The sequence below is a fragment of the Manacus candei genome, unplaced genomic scaffold (assembly GCF_025592945.1).
Source record: "Manacus candei isolate 608988 ecotype Guabito, Panama unplaced genomic scaffold, ASM2559294v1 h1tg000023l, whole genome shotgun sequence".
Lineage (NCBI taxonomy): Eukaryota > Metazoa > Chordata > Aves > Passeriformes > Pipridae > Manacus > Manacus candei.
In genome coordinates, this window is record NW_026138071.1 from 15,384,869 (window position 1) to 15,404,590 (window position 19,722).

At 35.4% G+C, this 19,722-nt stretch overlaps 1 protein-coding gene across 6 annotated transcripts in view; it reads right to left on the minus strand.

Moving 5' to 3' along the window:
• Positions 1–19,722, minus strand: part of SESTD1 (SEC14 and spectrin domain containing 1) — a 55,194-nt gene that overhangs the window by 33,354 nt on the left and 2,118 nt on the right. For 3 of the 6 annotated variants that reach the window (XM_051787297.1, XM_051787292.1, XM_051787293.1), the window contains exons 2-7: positions 18,482–18,541; positions 17,719–17,821; positions 9,524–9,603; positions 6,070–6,178; positions 2,420–2,510; positions 285–398 (exon numbers count right to left, since the gene is read on the minus strand). In XM_051787297.1, the coding sequence (XP_051643257.1) occupies positions 285–398; positions 2,420–2,510; positions 6,070–6,178; positions 9,524–9,578 (369 nt within the window). In that variant the 5' untranslated portion in view covers positions 9,579–9,603; positions 17,719–17,821; positions 18,482–18,541. Of the gene's footprint in view, positions 1–284; positions 399–2,419; positions 2,511–6,069; positions 6,179–9,523; positions 9,604–15,258; positions 15,360–17,718; positions 17,822–18,481; positions 18,542–19,722 lie in introns of all 6 variants that reach the window. The other 3 variants (XM_051787295.1, XM_051787296.1, XM_051787294.1) reach the window with 2 other exon arrangements.

Sequence of the window (19,722 nt, forward strand, 5' to 3'; positions counted from 1 at the left end):
TCACACTAAACCCTGTACAACCATTTCTTACTCAAATCATCCACAATATGTATCAAACAACTTTATACCATTGCTCAGCAAAGAATTAAATGGCACACATTTCTAATTTGAGAGCTACTTCATTTAATACTCTTATTAAAGAGGGAAGAAGTTAAAAAGTCACAGTGGTTTGTTAAGGATATCCACAAAGTATCTGGAACAGAACTAATTTAAAGACATCTTAATTGTCATCCAGTATTTGAGAAACAGTAATTTTGACTGAAATAGACAAAAGATCTACATACCTCAAAGCCAAGTCTATCTTTCTCTTTCCAAAAACAGAAATGTGTAACCTTCTTATCCCAAAATTCATCTGGCTTTACTACGCAAACAAGTGACACCTCAGCTGGAACAACATTCTGTAAAACAAATTAAAAAATAAGTACCACATTCAAGACTACACCTTCATTTACCACATTTACATTTCATCATCTATTCAAGAACTCATAAACTGCATATAAAAATTAAAGTAAGTCTACTGCATCTACGTCACATATTGGCTCCATCCTGCTTTGTAGCAGATTGCACTGGATTTCGTAGCAAAACTGTCAGAACTGAAAAGAAAATATAACCTCTTCACTTTCAGTCCTGAAGACATTATGTTAATTTGAAAAAACATGCATTATTGGCTAGGCTTAATTTTATTTATGGCATTTTATTAAAAATTTATTATTAAACCCAAGGCTTTCCACAAGTGTTATTTACCATGCAGAAGGAAATAGTAATCATAATGTCGGAAAAAAATTGTATACGTTGTCACCAGATGACATGTCAAGATTAGACCCTATACTTCTCTAGTATGTATTGCTTAGACTAGAATGAAAGGGTTGAATATTGACATTTCAACATATTAATTCATTACAATATTACCAGTAAAACATTTCTCAGCCTAAACCAATAATTTCATCTACTAAGCTGATTTTATACTGTCACACTGAATGTATATCAAGGAACAAAGACTCTTGATTACTCCCAAGGCATCAGCTATAGCAGGAAGAGTTAAATAATCAGAGTAGTGATATAAAGGTGATACAATCCATGTGATTTCTCTTTAAATATTTTGGTTTATTTATAAAAATATAATTCAAGAAAAGTGAAATACTTCCAACAGAGAAATTAGCACCAAAACCAAAATTAATTCTTGCACCATTTCAGTGAATTTGCAAAAATGATTTACAAGTGGAAAGTATTTTGAACATAGAAGTGTTTTGGGAAACTATGTATGCTGAAGCAAAGAGAAATCTCACGTGATCTGCAAAGAGAAATCTCATGTGATCTGCACAAGCGATCAGTTTACATAGAAAAATGTTCTTTATTGTTTCCTTCTCAAACTAAAGATACAGATGTGGAACTTATGTCTCTGCAGGCTGCACACTGGCAGGATGCGTGCTGAAATCGGAGCATGGGCAAATAGCATCCTTCCCACCAGCTGCAGTTGCCACCAAATGTCACCACCTCACGCTGGCTGAAGCAAAATCTCAGATAAAACCATAATCTGAATACAGTGGATTCAAATACTGTAACTCTATTCATAGGAAAGCCATCTTAGTCAGGAATAGGTGAAATACACCTTGAAACAGACTTCAAAACCCAGAAGCAATAATGACCAAGCAGGACAAAAAAATAAATATGAAATTACTTGTGTTTGACACACTTTCTGAGGCATCACCCAGCTCTGAGGAAAACTGCTCTGATAAAGAGAAATCACCTGTGCAGTAAGAAAGCCAGTAATTCAGGTGCTCTAATGTATTAGGAGTGCTGTATCTTGCATTTTCTTTGACCACTGAGACCAGAAAATAACATATACTGTTCAGCAGAAACAAGACTCTATTGTAAAACCACAGTTCTGAAGAGCTAAAATAATTTTTTTAAACAATTTATTTAATTGGAAATTGTCACTTTTTTTTTCCTTCTCCTTTTTGTAGCATTCAGAACATAATTTGTGATTTGAACTGTTATGCACAACAAAATCAACTATATCCTATTGCCAGGGAAAGTGGGTATTACAGCATACTGCATCAGAACCTGCTCAGCTACATTATCAGTGTGAACTGCTGCCCTGCAGACATTCCTACTGCTCATAGCTGGCAATGCCAGGAGCATATTTCTGTACTTTTTTTAACTAAACTTCTGGTTCAGAAAAAAGTCTACAACTGTGTGTTCTCAGCAATAAAGAATTTGTATCTCACTTGAGTGAGCTGTATCATCTGCTTTTCAGAATTTCTTCCTGCACAGAACTCTGTCACAGAACCACATTTGGTTATTTTAGACTATAAAATATCTATATCTCCATGAAGAAATTACTGCCTCTACAATAGCACAGTTATTAGGTTCCCATCTATAAAACTCAGTCAACTATGAATGTATAAAATTTATTTACCTGTAGCATCAACACAACTGTCTTTACCACGTTCCACTGAGACTTTCTGCCATCCACTATCACAGTGAATCCCCTAGCTTTACACTTCTCACTAAAAGAAGAAAAAAAATTATAAAAACAAAATTTTGAACAAGTGTCTTATCACAATGACTTTGGATTTCAAGTTCATGTAAAATACAACTACATAGTTTTTTCTTTATAAAAATGCTGTCTTACAAACCTTAAGTCTACTTACTCATAAAATAACTTTGAATTTTAATGCTCCAGCATATTAATAGAAACTGCAAATTACAATTTTCCAGTAGCACTTGTATTTCATAATAGAAGTATTTCTTTAAACTTTAGCAACTCTGAAAAGATTTCATAACTATAAACTTCAGAAAAGCCTCAGAAAACAGATCAATTTACAGTGTTGTATGGAAGACAAAGGGATGTGAGTTTTCACAAGGTTACTTCTGAATTGACACAGATTTGAGGATAGAGGTACATATCACCTGATGCATATCCAAACAGGAAACCATCTAAACATGCTTAAATTTTTTTCCTGAACAAATGAACTAGGAATTTCAGTGCACAAAAAGCCTCTACAGGACAGAAGCTTTGCATATAGATCTACAAGAAAGAGCATTTTAGACTGACATAATCTCTTTTCCTTCTAATAACATTTGAGTCTGTGTATACTGCAACAAAAAAAAACCAAAACAAAAACAAATCAAACCAAAACAAAAGACACCACCTGCTAAAAACAGCTGCAAAGCCAAAAGTTCAAAGGTACTTCCGCTCAAACACCAAATGGGAGAAAACAGTGAAAACTTTCCTCTCTGTGCATTTCCACAAAAACCTTCCCAGCTCATTTCAAACTGAAGCTGGTAACAAGGTGCTCACAACAGCTGGACAATGTTCAACGGTGGCAGCAACCTCTGGGTATCACCAACATCTGGGAAGTGTTACCTTCTCACAACCAGCACAGGAGCATCCCAAAGCGGACATGGAACTGAGCCCGTGTTTTAGCATTAGTTACCACACCAGATATCATGCCCCAGGTTGAAATTTTTGTGTCTGGCAAAGTTATAAGTGACTAAAACCCATTACATTTACATGATGTAGGAAAGCATTATGTAATCTTTACTACCCAAATCTGCAATTAGAAAACAAAGACATTTCTGTGATCCTCTTAAAAATAAAAAAGCAACCTGCATGTAACAGTAAGCATTATGTTTCACACCAACAAATTTAACAGTTATTTATTTCATGTTTAAGCTGAGCTTCATCAGGTAGGGGTGGAAGACAAATTTTTATCCTAGAATTAAAAAGAAAAAAAAAAAAAAGGAAAAAAGGCACCTTACTAGTCTATTTAGGAAAAAATAATTACAAAGTTGGTTGTCAGCCCAAGAATGCTTTTGGTCTTAAGGAACCTCTAAGACAACATCCAAGATTTTTCTGGAAGCAGCCTGAACATTCAGGCTTCATGACTGCAATGTTTAATCAGAATCAACTCAAAAGGCACATTACCACTGCTTTTAAGAACAAGATGAATAGTGTTACTACAGCGTCTAGAGACGTGACTTCCTTAGGCTCATTGGAATCTAGCAGTATTAGCATCTGCTCTTCTCTACTACTAAACCTATTAAAAAAACCTAGAAACCAACAAAACATACAACCAACCATATTCAGAAGTGAGCTACCACTTTTGAAAAGTTCAGCCAATACAAACATAAATGTCTGTATGCAAGTTAGAATAATTAAAACAACAAAAAAAAAGGCTTGGTGATTTGAGCCACAATACAGAGGATACAACAAAGGAAGCAAACTTTGGTATACACAGACAACAGCATAACATTGCCACTTTTATTATTCTTCAGTTCTGAAGAGGCCACTTCAGAATCTGAGAATTTTAAATAGCATCAAAGAAAGGCATAAAAGTAGACCTCAACACCAGGAATAAACTGTCTGAAGTTTCAGAATGGCTTTATACACACACTCCAAAGTAATTCCACCCAAGACAGTTTAAGCAGTTATGCTTCTCAAATTTTGGATGCAGCCAGCCATCAACACCAGAACACAAATCTCAAGCCAGTTACAATGTACATCACACACAACTGAATTAAAAGGTTACCTTACACATAGAACTTGGGGGAAAAAGTAGCATTAATGTTTCCTGGACAGCTATCTAAACTTGGGGCAACATCCCTCCTTCACCCCTCCTTTTTTCAAACATGGTTCTTTCCAGAACAAAAAAGGCAAGTGCTTGGGCCAAAAGGTTTGCATTTCCCATTGAAGAACAACATGCAAACCAAAACAATGACTTTTCCATACTGCCACCATAAAAGGGAGGTCATTTTTTCCACAACTGACAAACAGAACATTAAATGTGGGAACACTGACTTCATTTTCAAACAGATTTCCCAGTTTCTACTGAGTACAAAGAGTTCTTTGGTTCTGTTTTTAGACAGTTATTGTTACACTAATATATGTAAAGACATACATCAGGATGAGACTGTGGAATAATTAATGCTTACTAGAACAAGAATGCCTACATCTGTTCCACAAATATGGCCAAGCCCTTAAGTCAATGAGATGACTTGTGTAGATGACCATTTGGTATTTTCATCACTTTACAAAAGACAACAAAGCTGTCTGAAAAACCCTAAAATTTCCACAACTAAAATATTGTGCAATATACCCATATACCTATTGATGCTTTTATTTTTAAGTAATCTAAATTTATTTTTTGCTTCTCTCACCAATCAGAATTTTTTAAAGCCTTAAGTAAAAAAAAAAAAATTGGATCCTTTAATTGTGTTTTAAAACTATTTATAGATTACACTAAGCAAAGTACACTGAACAGTCTTTAGTTATGCCACTGTTGCTCTGTTTCCAGAAGAGAAATTTAAAGGGATACAAAACCAAGCATTTATCCAAGAGGCTTCTTTCCTTTTTAAATCAGTGGCACAAGAGAACAAAACAAAGTTATGATAAAGATCAATCTCTGGATATTAAGAAAAAAAGAAATGCAGGTAACTAAGCCAGGACCAAAAACTGTCTCTATAAGCTTACAGTGCCACATGCACAGAACTTGATTCAACAATGATTTTACAGCAAGGTATTGATGACAGGGTACTCAAGTCGTCATTCACCACATTTAAGCAGTATTTTAATTTTAAACATTTAAGTTGATCACGAACTTCAGTGAGACTGTGTATTTTTAGACAGTGCACGCTAAAGCACTACAAGCTACAAAGATTAGGCACATAAAGAAAGAGGAGGAAGCTATTTTACTTTCAGAAACGTTACCTTTGCAAATTTAGGTGTTTGACTGGAATGGTTCATTAATTTACTTTGTAATTTAAGTGCATTGCCATTAAAATTATGAAAGCTATCCCAAGAAAGGAGGATGGAAATACACAAGATAAAACAAACCAAACAAAAAAGCCAGATATACAGAATGGAAGGACAACGGCAAGCCTTAGTACATATCCCTTAGCTCACCGGGATGTATATTTTTAATTCAGTCAGACAGTATCACATTCTAGACAAACATTTATGTAAAATTAATTTGGCATTGAAAAGCAAATGAAAATTAAAAAAAAATTAGAAAGATCCCGTCCACCACTGGAAGAAAAAGCAACTCTGAATGCCTTTCAAATCACCTTGGTATACTCAGAAGATAGTCTAGTGTGACACTCAGCTCATCCATACTCGTCTGTTCAAGGCATAATGGAATTGTCAGAATGAGGCCACTTCTTCTGTCCTTCCCTCCTATTTCAAAACGAGAAAGTAATTAGAAAGTTAATGTGATGAGTTTAAGGTAAAATAAATACTTTTTAGTTAAGTAGTCTCAAAATACATCACAAAAGCAATCCTCAAAGTTGCCGTGAAAATCTCAACTGACATTTCACCTCTCAGTTGTGAGGATTCATTCACCACATTGATATCTAAGACATCACCAACACTTCAGAGCATAGCCCACATCCACAGCTGTCACAGTTTTTCATCTAATACTTTCAATATAAACAACACAAACCAAGTGTTCCAGAAGCATTATTTTTGTATCTCTAGATTATGTTGTTAAAAAGGATCTCGTAGACCTTCTACACTACCAGCCCACCAGAAACCCGGTCAGCTTCCAAGGTGAACATGTACCCAAAAGCTCCAGCTGGAGCTCCTGGAAACACTGACAACACAAAGGAGGATTTTGTACCACACAGGCTGCCCATGGCAGGTACTCGAAATTGGTAATTCGGTCAAACACACAACTATTTCTAAACCTACTTACAAACAGGTAACAGTCATCTCTTTAAGATAAATAGTTCCAACCAGTTGCCTTAATCTTTCACATGCATTTTCAAACCTTTCTGGTAAAAATTACACAAACAATATTGGCAACAGTAAGTTTAAATACATTATCCATTTTATTAAGGAAACAAAACAATCACAACACATTTAAGCACATGTAGGAGTCAGTTACTAAACAATTTTCTCCATAATTTAGAAAAGCTGTACAAAGATAACTATACTCACAGGTTTATTTGGGATGAAAAAGAAGGAAAGTAAATTTCCATAACCTGAGAAAGAACATCTTTATTCTCAAATTGTGCAACTTTCATTGTTAAAGCAATTAAATCATGCTTTTGCCTCATAGAAGTTCTTGAATAATGGTAGAACTGAAGTTCTATCTAATCAGTAAGAACAACTTTTTACAGAATAATAATAGCTGTGCAGAAATAAGACAAACCACATGAGCACAGTAATGCTTGCAAGATGCATACACATACATTGACATAATTTGATAAGAATTCTCCCCATTCATGAGATGCAGGCAAGATAAGGAACAAAAACTGTTTGCACAATATATGTTGGACACTTAATTGCAACAGGTTTTTTTCCTTGTTTCCAAAGCTTTGCAAACTCTCCATAGAGTTTTAAAAATCCACTGATACACACACATTTTCCACATCTTCATAAAGGACTGCTTTCAGTCACCCATTGCAATAGTCGTCTTCCCCTCCCTTCCTCTTTTTTGGGAGAGAATTTTTGCTGGAAAGCAGCAACACACTTTTTAATAACTGTATTTCTAAACAGAAGAATTAAAGAGTGATGATGTATGAGAAAGGACAAATGGACAGATGCTTTCTGCAGAAATTAAGATTGTGTCTCAGTTTAAAGCAAGAGTTATTATAGATTGTCCACCCTTCTCTGTTTCTGAATGGCAGAAAGCCTGAAAATTGGAGTGAAGAAGCAGAGAAAAGGAAGGAAAAATACTTGGATTTAAACAGCATTTGCTGAACTGACTAAACAAAACGCAACTCAAACCCCCAAAAATATAATCTCTTGACATTTCACAAAAAGACCACAACAATTATCTAAATTATTAGTTCCTTACAAGTCACCTTGTGTAACAACTGACAGGTTTTCCCCCAGCTTGTAAACGTTGCTACACTGAAAATACATTTAAGTTAAGGAAAAGAACTTAGAGTATCACAAAAAAAAAAAAAAATTAATTTTGCACCAAAGTGGCTGTTCAAGGCTTTTTGCTGAGTTAGTAGCTTGTCTCTTTTCCCCTGCTATTTGTAATGACCTACCAGCAAGAAACCTACACAGCCACGGATTCTAAATCTGAGGAGACACTGCTCCATTAGAAACCACTGTTTTGCTTCCAGAAAAAGGCAGGATCAATATTATTTGTACCAACTTACCTCAAAAAATGCCAAGGGATTTCAGCATATAAGCACTGCAGTATGCCTTCCTAAAATATTATTTTTGTGATGCTACGTTTTTAATCCTTAGTATGTTTTTACTTATGAAACTATATGGAGTAAAATTGATTTAAAGAGACATGATGAACTGATTTCTCTGTCAAGTTCCTTTACTTACACTGAGGAACACTAAAAAAAAACCTAGTGCATGAATCTTTACCATTCATTACATTAAAGCATCCATTAATACCAACCAATTCCAAAAAGGTCAAACCTACTTAGAAACATGTAGGTTCAGAAAGGTTCCTAATATTTAAAATGCACTCAATAATATTACTTTCCACTAAGAATGTTTGTATTTCAAAATGGATCAGGCAGATTTAATTGCAAATTGAAAATGCACTCTAGTTAGTGAAAACTTCCCCTTGCAGTAGAATACTGAACAGCCACCATACTACACATCTGCTGTTCCTGTGGAAGAAACTCCCCACTGTCCCAGGCTTTAATGTGAATTGAGTTTTAGGGGTTTGCTTATTTGTTTTTAAACAGGAATTGTTTAATTTGCAATTGCTGGGAACAGCAGGCAAATTCAAAGCAAAACATTCTATCAACAAAAAGAACAGGTTTCACTTCTTAAGTGACTGGAGCTGGTTAAACTAGACTAATTAAAAAAATAAACTAAAATAAACTAAACCAGAAAAACATTTAAGGCAACACTTCAATTTGTGAAGTTGACAAGTGTTCTGCAAGTTACCTACCTACACTAAATAAGACCATCAAACACCAAGAACAAACACAGCTATCTATGACAGCAGTGAAACCAGACAGCAGAGAATATCATTCATCATTTCAAGTATTCCCTTCCTTTTTTTTATTGGCATGGGGAGAAGAAAGTTATCTTCAAACTAAGATTCAAGAAGTTTTAATAAATACAAGGATAATTACAGTGCATAATTACTTTCCTGAATTAACTACTTGGGAATAATCAAACTGTTGCAATGCATGGCTAATTCTGTTTCCACCTGTTTCTGTGTTGGAGAAAAGATAGGTCAAAACAAAGGAAAAATTTTCTAAAGAAAATCCTGAAAATATTCACTCCATATTTCTAAAACCACATTAAAAAAACCCAGAAAGCATTATTTTTGGATGTTTGCTATATTATCACTCTTTTATATATGGACTGACTTCTTGTCAACAACTTTTTGGGTTGAGTTACAGGCTACAGCAAAACCAAGTCCTAAATGCCAACAGCAATAGCTTGGCTACTAGATTAAAAGTTTCAGAGATTCTTTTGAAATGTGACAAAGCACTAACCGACAATATATTTCCACTAAATACAAATAACCAATTTAAATATACCATCCAAATTATGCAGGGAGGAACCAGTTGAGGAAAACTGAAATCATACCTGAAAGAAAAGCCAATTTCTTCTTCAGAATGGGTAATATTACCGAAGCTTCCATTCTACTTCAGATAATTTTCACAGCTCTGAAACACAAGAAGTTAAAAGTTGTCAAGGATGGGAAATCAAATGCAGTGTTTCACTACAGTGAGCACTGGACACAACACTTTTGTACTTTTCTGAAGGAAGCACAGAACATTGTAACCAAAATCCAAAGTATTGTAAAAACTTAAGAAAAAACATTATCATATGCCTTTATCCATGCTAATAATCAGTTAAACATTTCTTTCTCCTCACTGGGGGGGAACAAAGAATCCAACCACAGAAACCAATGCAGAATCTCAACCAAGGACACCGAGATAATTTATACAGAAGTCCCATTTCCCAATCTTATTAAACTGCAATTAATTTACAGGTAGATCATCTGTTTGCTCATTCAGATGTAAAATAAGTGCAAACAAGACTGCACTTTTGCACAGTCTCTCTCATATTACCAAGAATATAGTAATTCTCTAAATATGTTATGCTACATGTATGTCAGGACACTGCCATTATCTTGACATTAGCAGGTCTTCATTTGAAGAAAAGCATCCAACAGCCTCAATAACCATGTTTAACCTATACCTGGAAATGCTTCTGCTCCTTTTGCCTCCTTCCTACCCTCATGCCATTTTTATTGCATTGTGAACAGCAATTTACTGTGATTAAGCTCCTGTGTTTCATTGACAAACCCACAGGATGCTTGAACTGCAACCTCCTCTTCCAGCCTACACGAAGTAGCAACTGGCGTCTGCTTGTAACTTTGAGTTCACACTTGCACAAATCAATCCATTTAATTAAAAAACCTAATTCTGCACAAAAATACAATTGCAAGACATGCACCAGTATCCAGTCAAAATAAAAAACAGACCAAGTTTTTTTTTTTTTCTTTCATTCCAGACACAGGGCTTCAGACTGCAACCTGGAGTTCTCCATCTGGATACTTCAGCATTCATGCACACAAATAGAACGTTTTTTCCTGGCATGGGGGAAGTTAACTGAATCAAAACTATAAATGATCTAGGAGAAAAAAAACCCCAACAAACTCAGAGAAATCCAAATAGAGAGCCTGAGATAAAACAGAATAGTTATTCATTTTCATGTTAAAACAATGAGCTTCATTACAAACAAAAAAAAAGAATTATTATTATATTACTATAAAACAGAAAAAAACCATTTCAACAACTTTTTACTGTCTCTACCTGTTCCAATGTGTAATGTGTCACAATATTCACTCCAATCTCTTATCTCAAAATCTCCATATTTGTCATTTTTGCCAATTATATAAATTCACATTTGAAATGTTACAGAAGGAAACAAACAAATTTCAGTTCTTTCAGGAAACTGAGTCCCAAGACAGCCTGCACTTCAAACAATTACTCAGAAAAGCATCCTATTAAAGCTATCTTTATGCTTTGAACAAAAATTTGTATGTTATTTGTTGCATAAATCACAAAATTCAAGAATTACTCAGTCTCTCAAACCACTCAGTGTAAGCTATTAAACTTTGGTAGGACTTTTTTTTATTTTTATTTTTTTAGATGTGGAAAGTGTACCTGAATGATTTTTCCCTCTCCTCCCCAAGTTATATTTAAAAATTATTACAAATGCCTCTTTATTATAATCAAGGAGTAAAGTTCAAACCTACACACACTTTATCTTCATACTTTCTCATATGAACAAAAGTTTGCATCAACTTACTGACTCTGGGGAGATGTTTCTCTGCGGTTCTGAAAAGACCTATTTGTTTAATGTGAAAGCACTGCCTGGCTTTCTGCCACAGCAGTGGCACTGTCCATGGATCAAAATAGTTCTTTTATTCAGTATTTCCTGGAACCAAATGAACCATTCTGTTCAGAGCGGAGGGAGGTGAGTCAGAGCAATTACAACAATTGCTGATCAGTCCAAACACCGGGCCTTTGTTCCAGAAACTCTTAAATTTTACAATTACCTCTCTTCTGTGAAAGCTCCATTGGGATTCATCTAGAAGAAAACTCATCAGAGCAGGCTATCAGAACATACCAGAAAAAAAATCTTCATGTTTAAAAAACAAGTTGAGCATCCTTTAACACTCCAGATAATCTCAGGATGAATTAAACAAAATGTCTTTTTTTAATGTTGGAAAGTGAAACAATTTCAAGACAGCTGGCATCTACTTTCCACTGGGAGCTACCAAAAGGTACACTGCTTAAAAGCAGATCCAAGTGTATTTAGACCTACAAATAACATGTAAAGACTTTGATTTGTTTGGAGAAAGACAAAATGACAGGCTCTTAAAACTGTCCATCAAGCTCTCAATTTAGCATGAGGAAAGAACGATTTGCTGCTCAAAGCTGTACCACTGTTTAGCTGAAAGAAACAGATTCAGTGTCTATTCATTAATAAAAAATCCATTTGGACTCATTAAATAGAAAAAAGCTACAGAAGAAAAACAAGCACTGAAGAAAACAGATTTCAATTGAGCAAAGTGAAATTCTTCAGAAGCTGCATTTTATCACTTCCAAAGACAACTTTTATATCCTGGAATTTTACAGATACAAAACAAATTAAAGAGGTTAAATTTGTTTGCTGAATTTCAGAAATTGCCCACCTGCAGCCTACTTTGCCAACTGAAATGCCATATGCCAAACTGTAAACCTTGTAGTTCTTTCACTTAATATGTTTCCTGCATACACACTGAAGAACCTCACTGGACTTGTTTAGAACTACCTAACCTTTCTGGTTTTTTAATTAGTATAGTAATGTCAGTCCCCAACAACGCATTCATTCTTTTGAGAATTTCCACAGAAAGGCGGCAACACTAAATTTACATTTGTATTTCAAACCTAAATATCTGAAAGATGTTCCAGTGAAGCAGAAAACTCTTCCAATCCCCTTGACAAGTAGAAACTAATACTACTTATGGAGAAAATTCTCTTAAATATTTAGATGAAAAATGTATATATTGAGGGGATGGGAGGTTGGGAAAACAGTAAACAAATAGTTTAAAAAATTACAGAACAGGTAAAAAGACAAACGATATTTCAGGCTGCACTCCAATGTGAAATCAAATTGTAACTTGGTAGGCTGCATCCTCTGCCATTTCTAGGCCCTGGAAAGACTGTAAAGTACATTGTTTTACTCCAAGAAGTCTAAAATTTCAGAAGTTCATTAAAAAAAAAAAAATCCACAAAATTCACACACAATAAGAACTATGAGTAACTTATCATAAAAGAGCAGAATTTCTGATGAATGAACAATATCACCGGCATTTTGTGCTACCCATCCTTAATGTCGTTTCACTAAAAAAAATAAGAACCAATGTCCAGACTCTGTTTAAAACCATTCTAAAAGTTTATTAAAGACAGAGGGCAGAGGGACAAGTTGACAGACTCCCATTGACTGGATGGCTGGAAGTAAGATGTCAGAGAAAAGCTGCCCTGCAAGTAACAGGTGTTTTCTTTCTAAGCAGCCCAGTGGATACCACTTATCAAAAATAATCAAAACAAATTCAGGCTTAATGAGAATTAATATTAACATGTTTATTCATATTCATTAGACCTGAAACATTTAATACTCTCAATACATGGTGCAAGGTCTTTAAATGGGTTAGACTGTTTACGAGCATCTCTTGCAAGTTTCAGAGAACGAGTACTTTCTTCATTCCCTTATCATGTATCACACAAAACTGTGTAGCTGGTCTGCTAACCACAGGACTAAAAGTAAGGAAAAAAATCTGGTTTCTATTCGCTGTTCTGCTATGAAATATACATGTGGCTTTCAGCAAGTCATTTATCCTTTTTAGTCTCCATTCAGTCCCTCCATCTAATTCTCTTTTTACAAGAGTATTGTGATGTTTAATTCATTAATGTTTTTGAAGACTTGAGAGATTAGAAGGAGCTCCACAAATCTGCCTATAAATAACCGAGCAGCAGATGGGCAGCTACATTCAAAACTGTAGCAGCTTGCAAGTCCAGGCACAAACAATAGCACAAATAACAATAGACATTCTGAAGTACGAGGGAAAAAAAAGCCTCAAATCATACAGGATGAAAACACTTTTTCTTTTAAAATCAACTTCTGAATTGCAGATCTTCAAAATTAACAACTTCACTCTCTGAAGCCATCATGCAGGCTTTTCCAGATGCTAACTTCAACCCACAAAGCCTTACTCCACTCTTTCGCTGGATCAGCTTAAAACAAGTTCACCTGTCCCACACAGAAATAAAACCCAGGTGTGAAAGACAGAGAAAGCTAAATATCACAATTACCTATGTAGATCATTATTTCACCTTCCTGTAAAATTACATTAAAGGATGTCACCTCTCCCACAGTTAAGTTGCACTAAGAGAAAACACAAACAAAGGTGTCTCCAGGGCTGATGTCCCAGGGTAACTTAAGAAAAAACAAACCTGCCCCAAAAAATAGGAAAAGGCTGTAAATATTCATTAGTTAATGCTGTCTTCAATTAAAAAGCACATGAAACTGATCTACTCAGCTGGACAGTTTCAAAATAATAATAAAACACGACAGATGAATATCAGCTTATGTACTCAAATGTAGTGTTTGACTTTAACATATTACAAACAGCAGTAATAAATATTTAACATTAGAGCCCTTTAAGACCTCAGGAGAAAAGGTAACTCCAGATATTCAGGGAAGATCAAATTAAACTTATTGCTTTTTCAACCACTTTTGTATTTTTTTTACTATCTATAAAAACTATCCATAAAAAAGCATACTTGAGTTTTATGTCTGATTTTGAAGTTGTACACAATGAAAATATTCCTGATCTTCTATAACCTGCTAATTCACACTAAAGTATTAAGAAAATAAAAACCATAGACTCAGTAGATTTCATGAGTATGTAAGCTAGTTTAAAGCAAAATGCAACCACACAATGTCATTTCCATTACACATACACAGTTAGTGTAACTCAGTAACTTGCTACGGCAGTTGAATGGACAGATTGAAAATGTGCTCTGATTTGGGTTAAAGGTGGGGTTAACAGCGTGCTAGGTCATGATCCAAAAGCACATTGGCACGGCCATGCCAAATTTAAGCTTGGAAAAATTCCAGTTCTTCTGCTCCATTTTCACCTGAAGGTTTGAGTCTTACCTCATAACAGGCTTTGTCTTTTAATTATAATTAACAATAGAATTTGGAAGAGCTGTCTGTTAACTACTTCCTCTATTTAACCCATCCTTCATATTTGTTTCCCACCCTTTTTTCAACTCCTCAACATTCTGTGAGAAGTGAAATAAAAAGATGAGCAACAAAAAAGTGATGAACAATATAATGAACAGCAAACCAGCAAATGGAGAACAGGTGAGTAAGAGGTTATGCCATCTGAGAAGAAAGACATCATGCACCTGAGTTTTAACTTTGATCTCAGTCAACTATTCATTTCACAGAATGGCAGAGCTTTTCCTCAGACTTCAAGCAAAAGCCAGAGGGAGAGAAAAGAAGGAAGAGTACCAAGCACAGAAAAAAATATAACTAAGGATGTACAATAACATCTGCGTGTACAGCTGTGAAACACAATACCAACACCTCAGTCTTTCCATACAACAAGGTCAACCACAGGATACTGTGCAGCAATTAGCACACTTCAAAGAAGAGCCCTCCTTGGATTCACAGGCCATGTTCACAGAGAGCAGGCTTGCTCCACCCCAAAGAAATACACACAGACGTTCATAATGATGCTACAACAGGTGACATACAAAATGATAGCTTGCTAGAGTTTTCTACCCTTTCCAGCCTCGGTCCAAGCCAAACACACATGGTCTCCGCTAAGTTACAGCAGCTTTTAGGCTTCTTTAATCTAGAATAGTAGAGAAAAATAAGTCACAGGTTTTGGATGCATCTCCATATTCCCTTTTCTGTCATATTTACAGCGAGAGACACCATATTTACCTTCCAGCAGAATCCTACCACTTGCCCTTGTAGGGTGTTACACAGGCAACAGAAGACCAATCTACCCTCCCTCCCTTGCAACAGGCAGTCGAACCAGCAGAAGCTGTAGTCATCTGGTATAGTCCCAACTCATTTAACACTATCAAGTTACCACAGAATACACAAAATTATGAAATTTGAGAGGCTGCTTCTTCCACCACTTTCTACATAGCAATAGGTCAATTGAAATGCTATGTTCAAAGCATGGCTGAGACATTTGCTCTTCTTTGTCACACTTGCCTAAGACCTATTAAAAAAAAAATCTTATGCTTACCTCTTAAAATTTTACTTAATCAAAAGTCATGTGGAAATAATACAGAAATCAAACAGATTGAAAATTATCCCACAGAAATAGTTTTTGAGTCATAGGTTGCGAGGAAGAAAAATAAGCAACAAACAGTAAAATCCAACTATATACTCCTCTTCTAGCTCCCTCTATTCAAACAAACGAACAAAAAACCCCCACCAAAACAAATAAACAAGTCTTAAAAGCTTGCAAAAACGAATATCTTATCACCAGTTCTTTAAGGAACTGTCCAAAACCAGTTTGTGACGAGAGATCAGAGAGCTCTTCTGCCTTCAGTACTTCATAAAAAGAACTAAGGCAGTAGGAGGAATGAGACTGGACAGTCCAGGCCATAAGCAGCCAAGTCAAAAGACAAAGTCAAACAGCTGTACTGATGAGTACAACTGCTGGCAGTCTGGAGCAAATGAAAACACACTTTCCTCTGGGGTGCAAGATTAGAACTTCTTGTTCCTTTTATAACAATTACATAAGAAAACAATCTACAGCTTCATAACAATACACGTATTCGGTATTGGCTACAAGTGCATGTGGCTCGGGGCCACGGGAGTCACTTCTCAGCTCAGTATAGTGACACTCAATCGAACAGAAGCAAAGAGAAATGCTGCTCTAAACTGAAAGCCATCTTGAGTGGCAGGGGTATGAAAGGATAAGTTATTTTTTGAAAAGACAAGTAAGGTGTAGACAAAATTGTAGCAGACACAAAAGCAGTCCTCCTTTAGGTGGAGAAAACTGACACAAAATAAGAAGAAAACAAACAAGGGACTAATAAAAAGACTATTTATAAATCTCTAAAACTTCGGGTTTGATACATGACCAAAATATTTCCAGCTCAAGAGTAAGATTTTGTATGGACCTTGAAACATCCTGCACAATTTCCTCTGTATCAAAAAATCAAATATATTACAGTTGTGTGTTGCCTCCTCCTCAATGCACAAAGTAGACACTTTGAGGATAATAGTAAAAACTCCTTCATAAAGAATAAATAAATAACTTCAGAATTTTGCTAATGTTAACCAAACATGAAAGTACAAGAGATTGAAATATATCAGATCTGGTACATAAATATCTTGTTCATATTTTTAAGTTTTTAAATGTTTCAGAAATACATTAATTCACTACTTTACAAAGCAAAAATCATTATCTGAGCTGTCCTTGAACTAGTGTGTGCAAGAGAAATAAATCTTGCCTTCACTTTGACGAATGTCTTCAGTTTTTTTACTCAGGATAAAAATTCTGAACATTTCAACTGCAAATCACAAATTTGCCACAGCAACCACCTGCGGTAACCACAGCACCTCTCCCTCTCTCCTATCCCTTCAAAATAAAACATGTAAGATTCCACTACTGAAAAATAAACATATAAGTGGTCACACATTTCAGAGAACGTAAAATCAAGCTTTCTAAACTGCTACCTGCAGCATCCTGCAAAGATGCAACACTTATGCACTTTTCAGTTACACTATTTTCTAGGGTCAAATTAGAATGCAAAATGAAAGAATTAGCAAACAGAATGCCAGCAGAGAGAAAACAGACAACCTGCATTGCAGGTATACTGATTAGAAAGAAAGCATAACTTTTACCAACACCAATAAGTAGACAACCCTTGGCATCTATGCATTATGTGTCCATCCTGATCCTTTCCCTCAAGAATGGGATTTATTTTCTCAAGTTCGGCCACAGACATTGTTTAGTGAACAAAACATCAAGTTAATATCAAATTCATTTGTCTTAGTCTTTCAACACAATTTTTCTTGGCCTTACTTGGTCTGGTCAACACTTATCCTTCATGATACCTGTCTAAGAGCACATCTCAAATACAACTCTGCCAACATCACAGGTGTTTATCTTGGCTCTAAATTCTCATGTGCCTACTACATCTACCTCCCCTGAATCATTGATTCTGCAAAGCCCTAAGTCATACCTTCATCTCCTCTTAACTACTGTAATTTCCTTCTTAATGGGTTCTTTATGTCTCAGCATTCCAAACTTCAGCTTGTCCAAAATGCAGCAGTTCATCTTCTCACCTGAAAACAGGAAAATAACACTCCAGATTGATTTTAACTTGCTTCCTTGTTTAGAGTCTGCTGTAAAGTTACTTACTTCAAAAATCTCTCACTCTTAGTCTTAAGAGTAAAAAGCTTTGCCAATGCATTTTTGTATGTGCTCAATCAATGTGCTCAAGTCTCTCATGTATCTTCCAACACAAGCTTATCAACACCATCAGAGCAGCAACAATTACCTCCACGCTTTTAAAACTTCTTTCCTTCCTCTTACCCACATCCACAGAACACTCTTAAAATTAGAATTCACTTATCTCCAGTCTTATGCTTAAGCGTCTTCTAATATATTTACAGACACTCCTCTCTTTGTGAGACACCAACACCACACAGGACACAGTAACACAGGCTGCACTGAGGGCTGCACAAACTATGTAACATAACTCCAGCTTTAGTTATATTATAGCGCCTTTTATAGATTTGTTTAAAAGTCACAAAATGAAAACAAAGTAAAGCAAGTAAATTAATGAAGGCACGAGATAAAACCTAAATAAGTTTTTACAAAACCAACTGCAAAAATATTGTTCTATGTAGTCTATTCACCAGTGTCAAACCTTCATAAGGACCAAATACAAAGAAATGAAAATTGTGGAGATCTCATTTTTGGAAGAGATTTATCTTACTTACCATTGGTACTGGAATGCAATGTCTGTTAGGGTTACAAGTTTGAGTTCCAGATCCCAGATTCTGCAAATTCAAATGAAAAAGTATTTGACTATATTTTTAGATTTTAATACTCAATCTAAGACTTTATTTCCTTGGAGGCTGAAAACAAGGGTTTCTTACAGAGCTACATGATAGGGGAGTCAACATTTCCATTATATATTCATAAATACTTGTACGCTAGGCATTTGAGTTTAGTGGGACAGCAGGAATCCAATACTTCCTACCAAAACATATGGTAGACATCAACATTGTTTACAATTAGCAGGCAATGCTCCTGAGGCAGCACCGGAAGCAGCGGGAAAGTAACAAGAACCAGAATCCTTGCAGTCTGCTTTCAATCAGAGGTACCCTACACAGAGTTTTAGGCTAAACTGAAAATTCAACAATGCTAGTGGGTTTTCTTGTGAAGAGGAAGAAGGTATTGCTACAAAGTTACTCACCGTTATAAAATTTAAAAAGGCAAATTATAACTTGAATAAAAAAATTTAAATAGTCGCTATTTGTAATAGAAGATGCAGAATTAACATATAAGTATCAAACATTAAACCTCAGCAAATGCTTTAAGACTTGCATGAAACTTTGATCAAATTCCACCCACCAAATGAAATCCACCAACACCACTCAAGAAGTCAAAATTAGCCTATGCTGTATAACAGGTGAAGCCAAGATGACAAACACACTTCACTGGTTTTACAGTAACAGTTAAATTACTGTAATGACTGCTAACAGTAAGTTTTAAATTTTAAAAAAAATGGAAGTTTTCTAGTCAGCCTCAAGAAGATGGAGAGAAAGCAAGAGAACACACCTATGGATCAGGAACAAAAATACCAATAGCAAGTGCTCAAGACAGCTTGAGTACAGACACAGTGGAAATCCTGCAACATTATTTCTAGGGTAGGCTCTGCTTATTTTATCAGAAGCTACCTATTGAAGGTGTTCTGTATTTCCCCACCCAACCATAGTAACTGGAGAATAAAGGTGTTCCTCTCTATGTTCTATTCCTAAGGACTCTTGACATCTATGTAGCATTGTATTAAAGTTCTTCCAGAAGTTTCTCCAGTTCCCCTTCCTACTACCACTCTCATGCAGCAGACAACTGAAACTGAGCTGAACTTCACCTGACTCCTTTATTGTGTTGACAGAAAATAACAAAACTATGTACACTTTTCCTGTTTACGCAAACTTTACCGAGAAATATGAAT